Source organism: Pseudophryne corroboree, chromosome 5 (assembly GCF_028390025.1).
Source record: "Pseudophryne corroboree isolate aPseCor3 chromosome 5, aPseCor3.hap2, whole genome shotgun sequence".
In the NCBI taxonomy this organism is placed as follows: domain Eukaryota; kingdom Metazoa; phylum Chordata; class Amphibia; order Anura; family Myobatrachidae; genus Pseudophryne; species Pseudophryne corroboree.
Window position 1 is genome coordinate 252,384,362 of NC_086448.1, and position 17,975 is coordinate 252,402,336.

At 45.5% G+C, this 17,975-nt stretch overlaps 1 protein-coding gene across 11 annotated transcripts in view; it reads right to left on the minus strand.

Annotated features, from left to right (window-relative positions):
- The window catches only part of NEK10 (NIMA related kinase 10), an 831,700-nt gene that overhangs the window by 373,203 nt on the left and 440,522 nt on the right, over positions 1 to 17,975 (minus strand). For all 11 annotated transcript variants that reach the window (XM_063922254.1, XM_063922250.1, XM_063922255.1 and 8 more), the window contains one exon: positions 12,794 to 12,923. In XM_063922254.1, the coding sequence (XP_063778324.1) occupies positions 12,794 to 12,923 (130 nt within the window). The remainder of the gene's footprint in view (positions 1 to 12,793; positions 12,924 to 17,975) is intronic.

A 17,975-nucleotide genomic window follows, 5' to 3' on the forward strand; every position in this document is an offset into this window, starting at 1 on the left:
TAGGCCAATTGGGGCGCAGAGTGAGTGAAGGCACTAGTTGAACTTTCACCGTCGCCTTACCGCGGGCAATCAGGTCTGTTTGTGAGAATTAGCTAAGACAGCAATATCTACAAACGATGGGGGCCAGTTGTTCAAAGAAGGGACGTCCAACAAGGGTTCACGTTGGTAGTTGCTGGCCCAAAGGGTCCGCAAGGTATCAGGTATTCAAAGAATGGGAACGAATGACAGAGGATGATGGAGAACAGTCTCCCCGGGTAGGCAGTCTGAACCCTGAGGTATTACAGAACCTACGAAAAAGGATAGGTCTAATAAAATCTGCCAAGCAGAAGATTAGACAAAATGATTGTTTACAGTTATGGCAAGGGGAAAGTGAAATACAAGGAGAATTAGCTCATACAGCTGACTCTCACCTTGGTGAGAGAAATGTGGCAATGAAAGAGAAGGTGGTTACAGAGAATGACACACTGGTGAATGATAAAAATGCACTTAGCAACTGTATTATAGATGATAAGAATAATTGTAATAAACGTAACAATGATAATGGCAATACTGTTCAATGTACAACTGTTAACCTGTGCAAGTCGCACCCCATATTAAACTTCCCTCAGGATTACCAGCAAGAAAGTGAGCCCAGAACGATGTCGGCACCTTTTCCAGCAGCCACCACACAAGACATCCAGGTGGACGCGACCAATTCGGTAAAGGCAGTAATCAAACCCCCTAACGGAGGGTCAGGTGAGGTCGTGTCCACAGGTACGTACGGTGTTATATATCATGCACAAACAAATGTACCTCATATTGAAGAACCAACACAAGATGATGTAATTGAATTTAGTCCTGTCAGGGTGATCACAGTCCCCAATGGGAAGACTGAAGCTCAGGGAACCATTCCCGTCAAGGACAGTGCAATGCGCCGTCCCTGGTCTCGGACAGAATTAAGGTCAATTATGTCTGAATTCCCTGATCCTAATAAAGATCTAGATGCATGTCAGAGATTTATTAAAGAACTAGGAAACTCCACAGAACCCACCAACAAAGATTGGCGGACAGTGCTGAGGGCATGTTTGCCCTCCAGCGTTGATTCTGCGAAATTTATTGCTGATTGTAAATTAGACACAGAAGTACCTCGTACGGAGGAACACAATCAGGAATGTATTAAGCAGATCAACCAACAGTTAGCAGTATATTTCCCAGCCGTTGTCAAGTGGAAAGAAATCTTCTCCATAAGACAAAACGAAAGTATTGGGAAAGTATTTCTAATTATTTCAATCGAGCACTGCAAGTAATGGCTAGAGACACTGGGATCACAGACATCAAAATAAATGCACAGCATAAAGAAGTAGCGGTTAAGTTATTAATGAATGGTTTAAAGGAGGTGTTGAGAACAAGGGTACAGACCACCAACCCAAACTGGAGAAATATCTCGGTGGCTGCACTAAAAGTCCGCTGTTGGGCATGAGCAAAACATCAACAGGCACAGGGAAACACAGAGACGTAAGGAGCCTCAGATCCCTGTGGGTAAGTCCAAGGTGATAAGGTGTTATAATTGCCAGAAGGAAGGCCATTATGCAAGAGATTGTAGATCAAGAAATTTACAGAAGGTATATCAACCCCCTAGACAACAACATAACCACGGTATCCAAGGAGTCAGGGAAGTACAGGGAAAGCGGTTGATGGTGATGAGCATCCAAGCGTTTGAAGAGGCATCAAATCAACCAAGACCTCAGGTCACTGGCACTTGGAGGAAGCCCAGGGCTTGTTATCTTTGTAAAAGAGAAGGGCATTATGCCAGTAACTGTAACAGCCCACATAAAGTCAGACCCCCTAGACAAGAACACGAGCAGAGTTACGACACTTGGAAGTATAATCAGGTATCACGCATGTCAAATTTTGGTCCACACATATAATTTATGATTAGGAAAGTTGATCATTAACCTTGATAAAGCCTGAGGTAACAGTTAACAAATTGGGAAGTCGTTCCTTGAAGACACAGGAATGACCGGGTAAAAAAAAAAAATTGTAATGTATCTGTAAAATGTTTTTTTTTTCCCCATCTCTGACGTTCACCACAACAGCTCCAACATCACCTGACTACCTGACCTTTTCAGAAGTCTACCAAACCCCAGTATGACCTACCAGCATCGATGTATCCTGGCCAAATACCAAGGGTGGAGTATGGAAATACTGGTGGGAGAGACTATGCAAAGATACCATTGGACATGTAGATGTGACAGCCTGATGGTGAACGGAAGATCTGACAATGTTTCGCTGTTTATTGTTGGTTTATGTAACATATATATATATATGAATTGCTCTCTCTCTCTTTTGTTTTTTTTTCCCCTTCTTTCTCTTTCTCATGTTTTAAAGATGGTATGTCACACATCAGTTAGACAAATGGTAATGCAAGATTTTTTGCTCCTTACAGAGAGATCGCTGATTTGGAAGGAATATTGTATCACCGGAGTGTTCGTTTGGAGGACTGAGAGACAGCAGCTTTTGAGATGACAACAGAACAAGAAGAACAACAAAGACTAGAGAACTAATTATCGTAACAAGTTTCTCTACCCCCCTCAAACTATTTTTTTGTACCCCCATTACAAATTTCTTTTTCTCCTCCTGTAAGATGGACTTGCCCCAAGAGACTGTGATCCGGATTTTCCTGTTGACCATGATGTTGACCAGAGCAGTCTGTTCCGGCGAGAGTACCATGGAGGTCGAGAGAGGTTCTGGAATGGGTTCTGATGACAGAGATGGAGGCGTAGATTTCCAAGAACAACATAATCACCGAGTAAAGGCGAGTATCAGAAAACGATCTGGTAGCATTGACCATAGAAGGAACTGTGAAGGATTGTTAGCTGAAGAAAATTGCATCTGTAGGCATTGTGATAACTTAGTTGAGGATGGGTGCATCAAGAAATGTCAGTCCAGTTTCAACATTAACATGGACCGGCATCCATTGGGTGACTATCACTCATTAGTGGGTAAGGTGTTAAAACAAACGGACTGTTGGGTATGCTCTCAAGTACCTCAAGGTCACAGCATATCAGGACTAGTACCATTTCCTTTAACGATAGGGGAGGTACTTGAGTTAAGTGGTGGGAGGCCGGTGGACAAGAGGTTTAATATCTCTAGTCCTCCTAGTTTGAAGCTCCACCAATTGTTATGCACACCAGTGCCTGCAGGAAAGTACTGGTGTCAGAACTGTTATGCACTCCAGTGTCTGCAGGAATGTACTGGTGTTTGAACTGTTATGCACTCCAGTGTCTGCAGGAATGTACTGGTGTTTGAACTGTTATGCAAAACAGAAGGACTCACAGACAAACTGGGGGATATGACATAATGTACACAGAAGGTGATAGGGTAACAAAATACACACAAAGTGAACAGAGAAGCCCAGAGGCTAAGGAACTGGGTATCTCCCTTGTATGAGAACTGCTCAGATGGAAAAGCAAGATGTTGTGTTTTAATACGTAGAGAACCCGAAATGCTGTTGCTAAGGGCAACAGCAAAACCCTAAAGGGTTACCAACGGGTGTGGCAGTAAACTCCTTGGTCAGAGATGGAATGATAGACACAAGGAGAATCTCCACAATCCTAATTCTCACTTGCAGTGCACAGGTTTTAGCTTACTGCCACTAAACTGACCCCTGACACCTAGCACAGTGAGACAGGATTAGACAGGCAAGTCTTAGAATACAGCCGCAAACTTGCTAAGTTCACAGAGTAGTAACAGAACCCCAGCAAGCTAAACGACTGACTCCAGTCTTACTGCTAGGTCTGGATTGGCAGAGTGTAATACCAAATCCCCAGGCCTATTTGCAGTAAGCAACAAACAAATACAAAGCTACACAGTACTGGCTAACTTTCATGAACTGACTAACCAACAAAGATTCAGCATCATCTGCTTACCCTGAAAAGAGGCCTTATAAAGCAGGTGCTGTCCACGCCCCACTCAGACCTCACAGACTGTAAGCACAAAAACCAGCACCGGATCCCCTGCCGTGCACAGAGCCTATAACCACTGCACAGCAAAAGACCCGAACCGGAGTATCAGCTGCGCTCAGGTTACTCCACTAGCACTTGTCTCCCGTTTGCCATGACGACGTGGCAGCACAGGGCAGGAGACCCTAACAGTACCCCCCCTCTGACGAGGGGTCAAAGAACCCCTACCACCTGGTTTATCGGGGAACTGCGAGAAGAATGAGCGTATCAGTCTGGGGGCATGAAGATCACAACTGCGCACCCACGACCGCTCCTCCGGGCCATACCCCTTCCAGTGCACCAAAAATGACAGCCGACCCCGAACCACCTTGGAGTCAAGAATCCTTTCAACAACAAACTCCCTCTGGCCACGTATCAGAAGAGGGGAAGGTCTTCCACTGGAAGAAGGATTACTAATCGCCCGTTTTAAAAGGGAACAATGAAATGTTTTATTGATACCCAAAGAACGGGGCAGATCTAACTGAAATGCCACCGGATTGATAACCCTGGTGATCTTATAAGGGCCGATGAACCGGGGCCCTAACTTATGAGATGGCTGTCTCAACTTCAAATTCTTGGTAGACAACCAGACGAAGTCTCCTAATTTGAAGCTGCAGGGTCTTTTCCGCTTATCAAAAACCCTTTTGGTCACTAATGACACAGACACAAGGGCTTTCTTCACTTTCCGCCAAATACCTCTAAGGACCGAAACCACAGAGGAACCACCAGGCGTGGAGTCCAGGGGGTCAAAAGAATTGGCCTTAGGATGATGCCCATACACACAAAGGAAGGGAGAGATCCCTGTAGCAGAGTGAGCCGCGTTGTTATAGGCAAACTCCGCCATGGACAGATGAGCAACCCAGTCAGTCTGACACTTGGAGACATAACACCTGAGGAACTGCTCCAAGGACTGGTTCACCCTTTCAGTCTGCCCATTAGACTGCGGATGGTAGCCTGACGACAAGCTGACAGAAATCTGGAGATCGGAACAAAATGCCCTCCAGAATTTGGCCACAAACTGGGATCCGCGGTCAGAGACCACATCAAGTGGCAACCCGTGGAGACGCACAACATGCAGCATAAATAATTCAGACAGGCGTCTGGCTGATGGCAGCCCAACCAGTGGAACGAAGTGCGCCATCTTCGAAAACCTGTCAACGACAACCCAGATGGCTGTCATCCCCGAGGATTTGGGCAAGTCCACCACAAAATCCATTGAAATGTGGGTCCATGGCTTAGATGGGATAGAGAGTGGATGTAATGGGCCAACAGGAACCCCTCTAGGAGTCTTATTTCGGGCACAGATGTCACATGCCCGAACCCACTGATCCACATCCTTAGCCACCGAGGGCCACCACACCGCCCTAGATAGCAACTCCCGAGTTCTGGCAATACCCGGGTGACCTGCCGACTTCTTGGCATGGAATTCCAGGAACACTCGCTGTCTTAACCTAGGAGGCACAAACAAAAGACCTACCGGAAGGTCTGGAGGAGCCTGCTCCTGTGCTCTAAGGACTAATGATAAGAGGTCCTGGGTAATGCCCACTTTAATACATGATGGGGAAACAATGGGCAACGGCTCCTCGGTGGTCTCCTGGATTGGAGCAAAACTCCGCGAGAGCGCATCAGCCATGATGTTTTTTGACCCAGGGCGATATGTTATCAAAAAATTAAAGCGAGCAAAAAACAAAGCCCATCGTGCCTGCCTGGCATTGAGACGCTTCGCTGACTCTAAATATGCCAGATTCTTATGGTCAGTGAGAATTGAGACCACAAACTTAGCCCCCTCAAGCCAGTGTCTCCACTCCTCGAGTGCATCCTTAATAGCCAACAATTCCCGGTTACCCACGTCATAATTCATCTCGGCAGGCGAAAATTTACGGGAAAAGTAAGCACAGGGATGAAGGCGATTATCAGACACTCCCATCTGAGAAAGCACTGCCCCAATACCCATCTCAGAGGCATCCACCTCCACCACAAAAGGACGCTCTGGATCTGGGTGTCGCAGCACCTTGGCCGAAACAAATGCCCTTTTGAGACGGGCAAAAGCGGCTTTAGCCTCACAAGACCAGTGAGCAACATCCGCCCCTTTCTTAGTGAGTGCCACCAAGGGCGCCACTATAGACGAAAATCCAGCGATAAATCGTCTATAAAAATTCGCAAAGCCCAGGAAACGCTGAAGCGCCTTCAAACTAGTGGACTGCACCCAATCCAGGACTGCCTGTACCTTGGAACCCTCCATTTGGAAACCTTCTGGGGAGATAATATATCCTAGAAATGCGATTTGCTGAACTTCAAATTCGCACTTCTCCAGCTTCGCCCCAAGCCGGTGGTCTCTGAGTTTCTGGAGGACTAAGCGTACATGCTTCCGATGTTCCTCCAGGGAATGGGAGAAGATTAGGATGTCATCTAAGTATACAACTAAGAATCTATCCAAATATTCCCTGAGCACATCATTCATGAAATCCTGGAAGACTGCCGGGGCATTACAGAGCCCAGAAGGCATCACCAAATATTCATAATGCCCTGAGTGGGTATTAAAGGCAGTCTTCCATTCATCCCCCTCTCTTATTCGGATTAGATTGTACGCACCGCGTAGGTCAATCTTAGAAAAAATGGTGGCAGTACGAAGCTGGTCAAACAAGACCGAAATGAGAGGCAGTGGGTATGAGTTTTTAATCGTGATACGGTTCAATTCCCTGAAGTCGATGCAGGGTCGCAACGAACCGTCCTTTTTACCCACGAAGAAGAACCCCGACCCAACTGGAGACTGTGAAGGTCTGATAAATCCCTTAGCCAAGTTCTCCTGAATGTACTCTGCCATAGCCTGAGTCTCAGGACGTGACAGGGAGTACAACCTGCTCTTGGGAAGCTTAGCATTTGGCAACAAATCAATGGCACAGTCATAGGGGCGATGGGGAGGTAGTACCTCTGCAACTTTTTTGGAGAACACGTCCGCAAAATCTGCATAACACCCTGGCAATCCTGGCAAACTTAGCTGCGAGAGCCTGACTGGAAGGCTCAAGCAACTCCTGAAACAATCAGTACCCCAACTAAGAATCTCCCCAGAGACCCAGTCAAATTGAGGATTGTGGGCCCTTAACCAGGGTAACCCCAACACCAATGGGGCAAAAGTACAGACAGTCACATAAAAGGACAATTTTTCAGAGTGTGTGGCTCCAATAAACAAAGAAATCTGGCTAGTGCAAGAGGTAATTTTACCTTGGGATAATGGTTCCCCGTTTAACCCACAAATCTCAATTTCCGATGCCAAGGGTACTAAGGGAACAGAGTGTTTCAGGGCGAATTGGCGGTCCATAAAAACCCCGTCAGCCCCACTGTCCACAAAGGCCTCAGTCTTGACAGTTTGACCGAGGATCTTCAAGGTCACCGGAATGATAAAAGTCTTCTTGGGAAATTCTGACTTCTGGCCTGACAGGATATTTCCCATCACCCTCAGGCCCTGAAGTTTTCCGGCTTTTCTGGGCATGATACTACCACAGGACCTTTATTCCCACAGTACAAACACAACCCCTGCTGTCTCCTCCGCGTCTTCTCACGCGAGGAGAGGCGGGTAGCCCCAATCTGCATAGGCTCCTCAGAAAATTCCTCGGAGTCTGAGGTTCCCTTGGGAAGGAAGGAAATCTCAGTCTCCCTTTCAAGCCTACGCTCTCTCAGCCGCCTATCCACCCGGATGGATAACTGCATGAGCTGATCCAAGCTATCAGGCAAGGGATATTGTACCAGTTGGTCCTTTATCTGGTTAGAAAGACCTCTTCGGTACTGGTGTCTCAGGGCTGGGTCATTCCACTGGGTATCATGGGCCAACCTCCGAAACTCCGTACAGTAAACCTCAACTGGCCTTCGCCCTTGCTTAAGGATCGAAATCTGAGCCTCGGCTGAGGCCGTCTTGTCAGGGTCATCATACAACATGCCCAGTGCCGTAAAAAAAGCATCAACACTTTTAAGCGACGGACAGTCAGGCTGCAACCCATATGCCCAGACCTGTGGGTCTCCTTGTAGCAAGGAAATCACTATGCCCACCCGCTGAATCTCCGACCCAGAAGACTGAGGCCTAAGCCGGAAGTATAGCTTGCAGCTCTCCTTGAAACAAAAGAACTGCGAGCGATCTCCAGAAAAACGATCCGGGAGATTTACTTTCGGCTCCTTAACCCCTGCAGGTGCTGCTGCTGCGGGAGCTCCGCCAGCAGCCTGGGAGGTGTGCATTTTAATGGACAAATCATTAAATTGTCGAGTCAGGACCTGCACCTGATCGACCACCTGTTGCAACGTATTTTGAGGGGTATGCTCCATATTCCCACAAAATTTCAACAGGAGTATTAGGCTGCTGAATATGTTATGCACACCAGTGCCTGCAGGAAAGTACTGGTGTCAGAACTGTTATGCACTCCAGTGTCTGCAGGAATGTACTGGTGTTTGAACTGTTATGCACTCCAGTGTCTGCAGGAATGTACTGGTGTTTGAACTGTTATGCAAAACAGAAGGACTCACAGACAAACTGGGGGATATGACATAATGTACACAGAAGGTGATAGGGTAACAAAATACACACAAAGTGAACAGAGAAGCCCAGAGGCTAAGGAACTGGGTATCTCCCTTGTATGAGAACTGCTCAGATGGAAAAGCAAGATGTTGTGTTTTAATACGTAGAGAACCCGAAATGCTGTTGCTAAGGGCAACAGCAAAACCCTAAAGGGTTACCAACGGGTGTGGCAGTAAACTCCTTGGTCAGAGATGGAATGATAGACACAAGGAGAATCTCCACAATCCTAATTCTCACTTGCAGTGCACAGGTTTTAGCTTACTGCCACTAAACTGACCCCTGACACCTAGCACAGTGAGACAGGATTAGACAGGCAAGTCTTAGAATACAGCCGCAAACTTGCTAAGTTCACAGAGTAGTAACAGAACCCCAGCAAGCTAAACGACTGACTCCAGTCTTACTGCTAGGTCTGGATTGGCAGAGTGTAATACCAAATCCCCAGGCCTATTTGCAGTAAGCAACAAACAAATACAAAGCTACACAGTACTGGCTAACTTTCATGAACTGACTAACCAACAAAGATTCAGCAGCATCTGCTTACCCTGAAAAGAGGCCTTATAAAGCAGGTGCTGTCCACGCCCCACTCAGACCTCACAGACTGTGAGCACAAAAACCAGCACCGGATCCCCTGCCGTGCACAGAGCCTATAACCACTGCACAGCAAAAGACCCGAACCGGAGTATCAGCTGCGCTCAGGTTACTCCACTAGCACTTGTCTCCCGTTTGCCATGACGACGTGGCAGCACAGGGCAGGAGACCCTAACACCAATACCATGTGGATAGGTCCTTAGTGTGTTTTAACATTTCCAATCCCCGAAAGCCGGGAAATTGGGAAGTGTCATGGAATAACAAAACCATGACCTTTTCATATAGAGCCGATAGAATGCCTACAGATACAGAGCTTATACGCCACATAGCCGATAGTGGAAAATATTTCCGGTATAGGTACACCCTAGGAAGTAGAATCATGCGAGTTGGAGAAGAATCACCAGGATACTGTGCACAGATCGTACAAACTGATACGTGTACTAAACAGATGGGAGAATTAGGGTTAGGAGATTTCATATGGAAAATTTGTAATATGGTAATGTCCTACTCCGTCCCATATGTTCTCCCCGATGATGCATATTTCATATGCGGGAGGAAGGCGTATAAGTGGCTTGCCCCAAACTCAGAAGGGTTATGTTATATTGGAAAAGTACTGCCTGAGGTAATGACTGTACCCCACACTAAAAATGAAAGATATTCACCGCAGTGCCCAAGCTCCTTATACTCACACTCATTACGAGCACATCGTTAAACGGCACCTGATAGAAAGAACAGAGCATCCGGCCTCTGACCTGATCCATGAATCCACCGGGATTCAATTCCTAATCGCGTTAGATATCACTCGTACCGCCAGAGGAGTGGTAAATTATAAATATATATCTGCGTTTGCAAATTTATTAGACAATATCACTGAAATGTATGATGACACATTCAGGTATACTGGGAGAGAGTCACAAGCCTACAAAACAGAACTGGTTCAGCATAGGATGATTCTCAATTATCTCACAGCTGTGACAGGCGGTTATTGTGTTACCCTAGCGACTCAGTATGGAATAAAGTGCTGCACGTATATTACAAACAGCACAGAGGACCCAGCCGAGGTCATAGACCAAAAGATGGATGACATTTTGCAATTAAAATGGGAGTTCCGAAGGAAACACAATCTCACCCTTGCCGCTGTGGGTAATGAGCTGACCGGTTGGGTGTCATGGTTGAACCCACGAAATTGGTTCTCTGATTTAGGAGAATGGACCCAAGGTATTATTATGGATGTAGGGAAATTTCTTTTGTGTATTCTGGGTGTCATCATATTGGTCGGTCTGATATTTAGATGCGTTCGGGTTTTAACAAAGTGTAAATGTAGCGCCCGAGTGATGAGTTTAAGAAGTGAAGATACTGTAATAACAACGACTGATTTGATTTACGACCCAACCATTGAGACAATGTTGTGATGAAAATGTGATTCCACGGTCCGTTTCTTTCACCCGTTTCTCCTTTGTTTTCCTCCAAGGTACAAAGACATCCGCTTGGAAGAAGAATTTGACAACCTTTTACACAGACAATTGATGGACAATGCCATAGACCCCCAATATCCCTAGCAATTTTAAAATTTTACGATAGCCCAACACTTTTGTAAGTCTATGGACATTGAGAAAGCTTTTTGCTCGCATTTTGGCAAAAGCTCAAAGAGACTACAGTCAACATGTACATCAAGACAAGACACCAGACAAGACCTCAATCGGCAAATGTACATTAAACTCACATAGTTTATGACTGCATTTACCATAATTGCTTTTTATCTTCATCCCTACAACCTTCAGGTAAAGACACACATAGTCGATAGGGAATACAGGCACAGATATCAGCACTCACATATCCCCCCCATCCATGTATCATCAACTAAAATGTGCTCCCCCATTTTGTTGCAACCAAAAGCCGAAAAGAGCTCGGTAAAGTTTGACAGCCCATCCACAGAACCGTACCACGGTATAAGAAGGAATTCAAATGTATACTTCGCAATACCTCGAAGCTTGATTTAAAACACGTACGGCACGATGATACATGACCCCTCAAACATGGACTCATACACACATGCTTCTACTATCTCACTAGGTCATACCTTTTTCCCACCTTCTTCTCTTCTCCCTTACCCAATCATAGAAATGTATTATACATGACATATATTTTTCTCTTTTTGAACTGTTTTAGGAAGTGGCAGTTATTGGTGACTGCCAAAGGGTGGACTGTCAAAGTCAGAAAAATATCACACTGCACGTTGCCATATATGCACCTCATGCGCGTGCCTGCTGCACGTGCACATTCTCTCCCGTGCGTGCGGATATACGCAGCCGCGTGATGGCGCCTCGGCCATGCGCTCGAGCGCGTGGTATGTGCATTTACGGTAGACTTTGTGTGCGTCTAGCGGGCGACTCAATCGTTTAATGATAGAATCAAATAGCATGTTTTATAGGTAATGTTCCCTTTAGTAATAACTGAAAGTTTGGTTAATGTAACTTGTTCACGGACTTGGGAATCCCTCTTTACATGGTACAAAGGGTCTGATTGAGGTTGAACAGCTGTGTCTGGTACCTAAACGAAGAGTATTTTAATAGCAATAATCCGGTGTTGGTTAGGTAAAGATTAATCGCTCCTGCGTGTAGTTATGACCATTAGTAGTTTCTGGACATATTCTATATTTGCAGTTCATTATCCATGCGGCGGGAATCCGGAGATTCCCACCCACCTGAGCTGTTTGAAATAGTCACAGCCCACCTGTTCAAACTAACCTATGACCTTTTGATATGATGCGAGGAGACATTCTTGTGTCCAATGAACAATGAGATTGTAGATCCCTTTGTAGTATACTGTACTCAGTGTATATAAGGTCAGCCAGCCTGAACAGCTCCCTCACTCTCCACAAACGGTTTTCATATTGATTAACTCGGGGCTGGTACCAGGCTGCGCTGCGATTGTTCCCAGTGTGTGTAAGTAATTCTCTGTAATCATCTCGCTCTTTGTTTGTATTGGCCACATTCTCTCTCTCTCTGCTTAGTTTAAGATTGTAACGTTATTGTATGTTTATGTCTAGATATTCTGTTAGATTTATATGTTAGTATGTAGTGTATGACTTGTAACTGTTTTACCCCTTTTCGATATAACTAAAAGTTTGTTAGTAAAGGTGTTTGATCCTTAGCACGATATTGTGTGTTCGTTACATTGCAGAGAGTAATAGGAGCGTCTTGATCGCTCAAACAGCTTTAGTGTTAACAAGGTTAAGCAGCGTTATATCGCTACAGTGTTTTAGTACAAGGTTTACAGTATAAGAATATCCTTTCTGTGTGTTACATTCAAGGTTTCCTGATTGTCATCTTGTGAGCGTCTGCGCCGCTCGTGATCTCCTCGTGGTCTCGAGCGTCCGCTACGCTGGTAGCGTAGCATTACGGTAGTCGCTCGCCTATAGTGTGCCCGATACCAACAGCGTATTCTCGCAAGCGTTTGTGTCGCTCGAGCGGCTCGCTCCCGATACAGCGTCCGCTACGCTAAGAGCGCACCCTTACGGTACCTCGTGCGCCAATTGCGTTCTGTGTCTCTTAACCTTTTATAGTGTGTAATATAGGATAAATATTAGGCTTTTTCATATGTGATAAGATGATGGTGCAACAAATGTTCCAGTACATAGTAACAGTCCAAACCTGCGTACTTTAGTAGCTAAGGACAGCATATTAGTACTGTGGAAAGGCGGATTTAGAGTGGCCATCTGATAAAGAATACATCCTGCTGCCCACACATCAGCTTTTTCGCCATATGGTTCACTTTTAACAACTTCTGGGCTGTGGAGAAAAAGTAACAATAATTATTTCTGCAGGGAAATTAATATTAACAGGGAAACTATGTGAAAGTGCCTAGTGCTAAACTTCTGTCAGCTGGTGAACAATCATGGGATACTCTGTATGTCCCAGTTCCCCAGCTCCTGCATGCCGCACCATCCTAACCTATCCTCTGAAGGTCATGACTAAGACCCACTTCAGCTTGGATCCGCATTATTTTAAATAGGCATGGGTCAACCTCAATTGTCAATGGTACTTGGTTTCTATGTATGGACTGCACCTCTGCGACTCCATACGCAGAGTTGCGATCGCATCGGTGGGCCTCTTTTACCACTTCACATGCGATTTTTTGCAGTTGCAGTTTTGAGACAATTGCAATATCAGTCTCAATAGCGATCCATGCTGAATCTCCCCCCAATTATTAATAAAGGTAAAATAATGAACGCTTATTTTTCAAACATAGAAAAAGTTTACTAGGTTAAAACAAACTTTTATTACCTTGCAGTATAACCTGACTTATGATTTCAGTAATTAGTTTTTGATGAGCACTATGGTCAGCTCAGCTTAGAAAGTAATTGGAGAACATTACCCTGTCCGTGGGTGTGTAAATTTTATTGCTAAATCTTCTCAGAGGATTGCTTGGAACTTAGTGATCTTCTTACAGATTTACAAGTTTGACTAAGCATCTGGCAACCCTTTAAAAGCTGAAAATCATTTATTAAATATGTCACATGGCAATGCCAACTCTAGTAATACATTTAATAAATAATTTTCAGCTTGTAAAGGTTGCCAGCTGCTTCCTCTAACATGCCAAATGATAGTTATAAGACCACTTCAATAAAAAGCTTCAGGAATACACATACAGATGGGTCCAGATTTATCTTGACCTTTAATAGGATTAACTGAGGCTGGCCAGTCGGACTTAATCCCCTGCTGTAATTACTTAATCCCCTGCTGTATTGTTCTCTGTATTGTATTGCAGCTGAGAACAACAGATGAATGGTTTATGCTAATAAATCATGTTGTGCCTAGGCGCAGAAAACTAGTCAAGATAACCGTGGACCCATCTGTAGGTCAACTAGTAATTTATATTATAGCTTGCTGAGTGGCTTGTGAGTAGATAAAGAAAAGAACTATTGCCTAAATGTTCTAAAAAGTATATTGCATAAGTAGCGGCTAATAGCAATGATATCATTTTTAAATCCAAACATTGAATATGTGCATTATAAATGTAGAAAATGCCTCTTTGAATAAAAACACAACCGTGGAGGAAGCGACATGTAATAGACGTGATAGCTACCCATGCAGTTGCTACAGGACCTGGTGGCACAATTGCCCTGTTAAGGTCCAGTCCCTAAAGGGAAGCTGCAAAAAGGTGTTTTGTCCATGTATATCATCCTAAGGAATGTTATAAATTTTTGGAATCTACAGTATGCTTAGCAGGAAACATTAAGTGGTAAACTCCTGACACTCTGGCTCACTGAAGGCTGCCAAGCATTTATCCATATACAGCAGATGGCTATAGTAATGACTGCACAAAGTACCCCTATGCTATTACCCTACTCACAGAGCAGTGTTGTTTAGGAAGGTAAAGAGGGTACACATTCCTTTAAAAATGCTGTTATTTATTTATTTATTTATTTATTGACAGTTTCTCTTATATAGTGCAGCAAATTCCGTTGCGCTTTACAATTGTACACAATGATAAAACAAAACTGGGTAATAACAATTAGTCATAGAGGTAGGAAGGCCCTGCTTGCAAGCTTACAACCAATAGAGAAAAATACATTGATACACAAGGATAAGTGCTATCTATTGCATAGTTGTCCACCAGATTGCAAAGTTTCTAGGTGGGCTCCATGATATCACATAACAGCAATGATGAACCAGGGTCAGAAGGAAGGTAAAGTGAAGAAAGAGAATATATGTGGAGGATATGTGTGGACTGTGCAGTGTTATGTAGCCTTATTACAGTAACCTCCTACAGTATATGCAGATTATGGCTGTGGAGTCAATTATACAGTTTTGATTTCTGAAATTTCAGGTGCTTTATAGAAATGAAGATATTTCCAATAAAAGTGTAATCCCGGAGAGGGATAATTTCCTACAAATAGGAGATCTGCAGTTAGTAATCCATCTGACAGCCCTCCTGTTTCTTTATTTGACACCAGCTGCATGGCACAAATAAATACAGTGTGAACTGTCTGAGGTTTGCTAAATTAGGGGGACTGATTCATGTACGTTTTAGAATGTTAATAGTTTCTGCCAGGCAATGTGCGTTTTAAGTTTAGTTGTCATTTAAGATGTTCTCTTAATAATAGTACCAAACATGCAATTACAAGACCATTCACAGCCTCCTTATTCCCTACCACTGTGTGGCAAATGATCCCTGGACAGAGAAATTTGATTATAGCTCGCCTCTTTAAAGTATATATAGACATGGCCGAAACCAGGGGGGCGGCTAGGGGGACATGTGACCCAGGCTCAGGATTTAGAGAGGCACTGAGAGAGAGACCCGGGGACAGTCCATGGCAGCAGCTGCGATACAAGCGCAGCCCCGCTTGGTGCCAGTCAGTGAAGGAGAAGAACATGGAGCTGTGCAGCTGTGAGAGGCAGACCAGGGGTGGAGCTGTAACACAAATGCAGGACTCTCCTTGGAGCACTGGTTGAAGCCACGCCTCCCAAGTCTGCCTCTCACAGCCGCCAGTCACCCTCGATGCTCCGCCTGCATAGCTCAGGGACACACTGCTTTCTCCCTGCACGCGCCAAATTGCTTCCTTGCCCCGGATGATGAAAATTCTAGTTTCGCCCTGATATAGACCATTGCTTACAGAGGGGAATCTGCTATTATCTCTCTCTAGTTTTAGAGTCTTGCTTGCAGTGTGTTTAAAACCACATAAGCTAATAACTTTTGGAAACAAAGCAAAACATGATTTTGGTCAAAGCCTTAACAAAATAACAGCCAACCAGAACATTTCTACAGCACTGGTAGTAAACAAGAGATAAAAAAAGGATAATTTGCAAAAGTGCTGGGGTTTTTTTTACATAAAGCTCCTACTGTTGTGCAAATACACCCATTTTAGGGCCTAATTCAGAACCGATCGCCGCAGCCTGAAGCCCTATGTGAAGTGAGTACGCGCAGCGGCCGCATTGCGCATGTGCACACAGTGAGATGCAAAAGCATCTCACTGGTGCGATATCCTCTGCCTGATTGACAGACAGAGGTGGTCATGGGGCGTGTTGGGGGGGGGGGGGGGGCGCTTTCCGGACAACACAGGCATGTCCGGACCATTGCTGGGCCAGGGTGCAGCGGCTGCGTGACACCACACGCAGCTGCTGAGACCCAAAACATGGCGGGTAGCTAGGCTGCGTAAACAGGGAGCTACTCATCAGGTGCTGGGCGTCCCCCCGCGTGTCAGAGATTGTGATCGTAGATGTGCTATTTTTAGAACATCTACGATCAGCTCACAATCAGCCCTGAATTAGGCCCACAGTTCCTACTATTGTGCAAATACACCCATTTCTAGTTAAAAAAAGGAAAACAACAGTATTTGCACAGTGACGTGAGGGGCGAAAGACCTGGGGATTCGTGCATAGCATTGAGTAGTCACACAAACTTTGGCTTCTGCTTTGGCACCCATATGCATGAACAACATCTGATTAGATTATTTAAATAAAATAAATAATTGATGTACAGTAGGCAGTGGTCCAAGTGGTCATGCTGTCCCCTGTCTACCTCCAGAAGCGCCTACAATGGGCACTTGAGCGTGATGACTGGACCATGGCACTCGGATCTCGCAGGTACTGTACATGCAGGAGGCATCTATCTCCTACAGACGCCTCCTGCTGCATTTGCATTGTAATGACACTGAATTGCACAGCTGCTTTCTTGCGACTCTGCAATTCCTTACAGACATGAAACCGGCCCATAGAAAACAGTGATTGTTTATATGCAAATATCTCAGCCGCTGTGATTAATATTGAGACACCAACCTTGATCCGCCACTTGTGTATAAAGACCCAGAAATCGGACGCACGTCAGTCGATAACTGACCTTTTGAGAAACACTAGGGTTGCATAGCATGACCATCAGATGTAAAATGCTAGAGTATACGGGAACGCAGTCACAAGCTGTGATAAGAATAAACAGGATAGTGTACTCGTGTCGGACTAGGGCATGAAGGGCCCCCCGGGTTGATGTAGTAGTAGTAGGGGCCCATGTTTAGAGGTGTGGCTAGCCTGCAGAGTATGTGTGGCCAGCTGCCACAGAGGCTTGATTAACCATTAAAGAATGCATGGTCTGGGTCACTTGATAAAGCTATAGTAAATACTGTACTGTTCTGCATGCATGGCAATTTACCAGATTTATAACAGCAATGCACTGTAGAGATTGCACCATAGTCAACTGCACAGTTTAGAACCCGATCCCTAGAAGAGGAGGTCGGGCCCCAGACAGTGGGGCCCACCGGGTGTTTCCCCTCTGCCCCTGTGGGCCAGTCCAACCCTGAGTGTACTGCGTTCAGCCACTGTAACAATTATGTATAATAGCCCAGATCTGTCACTCTGTGACTGTGTGGCAGGGCCGTAACTACGTGTGTGCCAAGGGGGCTTGGCACACAGCGCAGTTGCCCTGGGGGCGCACGGCCAGCGGCATGTAATGAGTCAAATTGACTCATTACATGCCGCCTCTGAACTGCGCCGTGCGCCGCGCTGGAGGAGAGAAGACAGGAGCGCCGGGCAGCGGAGGAGGAGGGAGGGGGAGCAGAGAGCCGCAGCAGCGCTATTTGATTGGTAGTAAGCGCCGCTGCAGCATCCCCCTCTCCTTCTGTATTGGCTGCCTGGCGCTGCTGTGGATGCATCCCAGCATCCACAGCAGCGCCGGGCAGCCAATACAGAAGGAGAGGGGGATGCTGCAGCAGCGCTTACTACCAATCAATAGCGCTGCTGCTGCTCTCTGCTCCCCCTCCCTCCTCCTCCTTCTCAACTGACTTCACACTGCACCGAGAGGGAGCTGCACGAGGAGCCTGTAAGCGGGGAGAAGGTAAGTATGTCTCT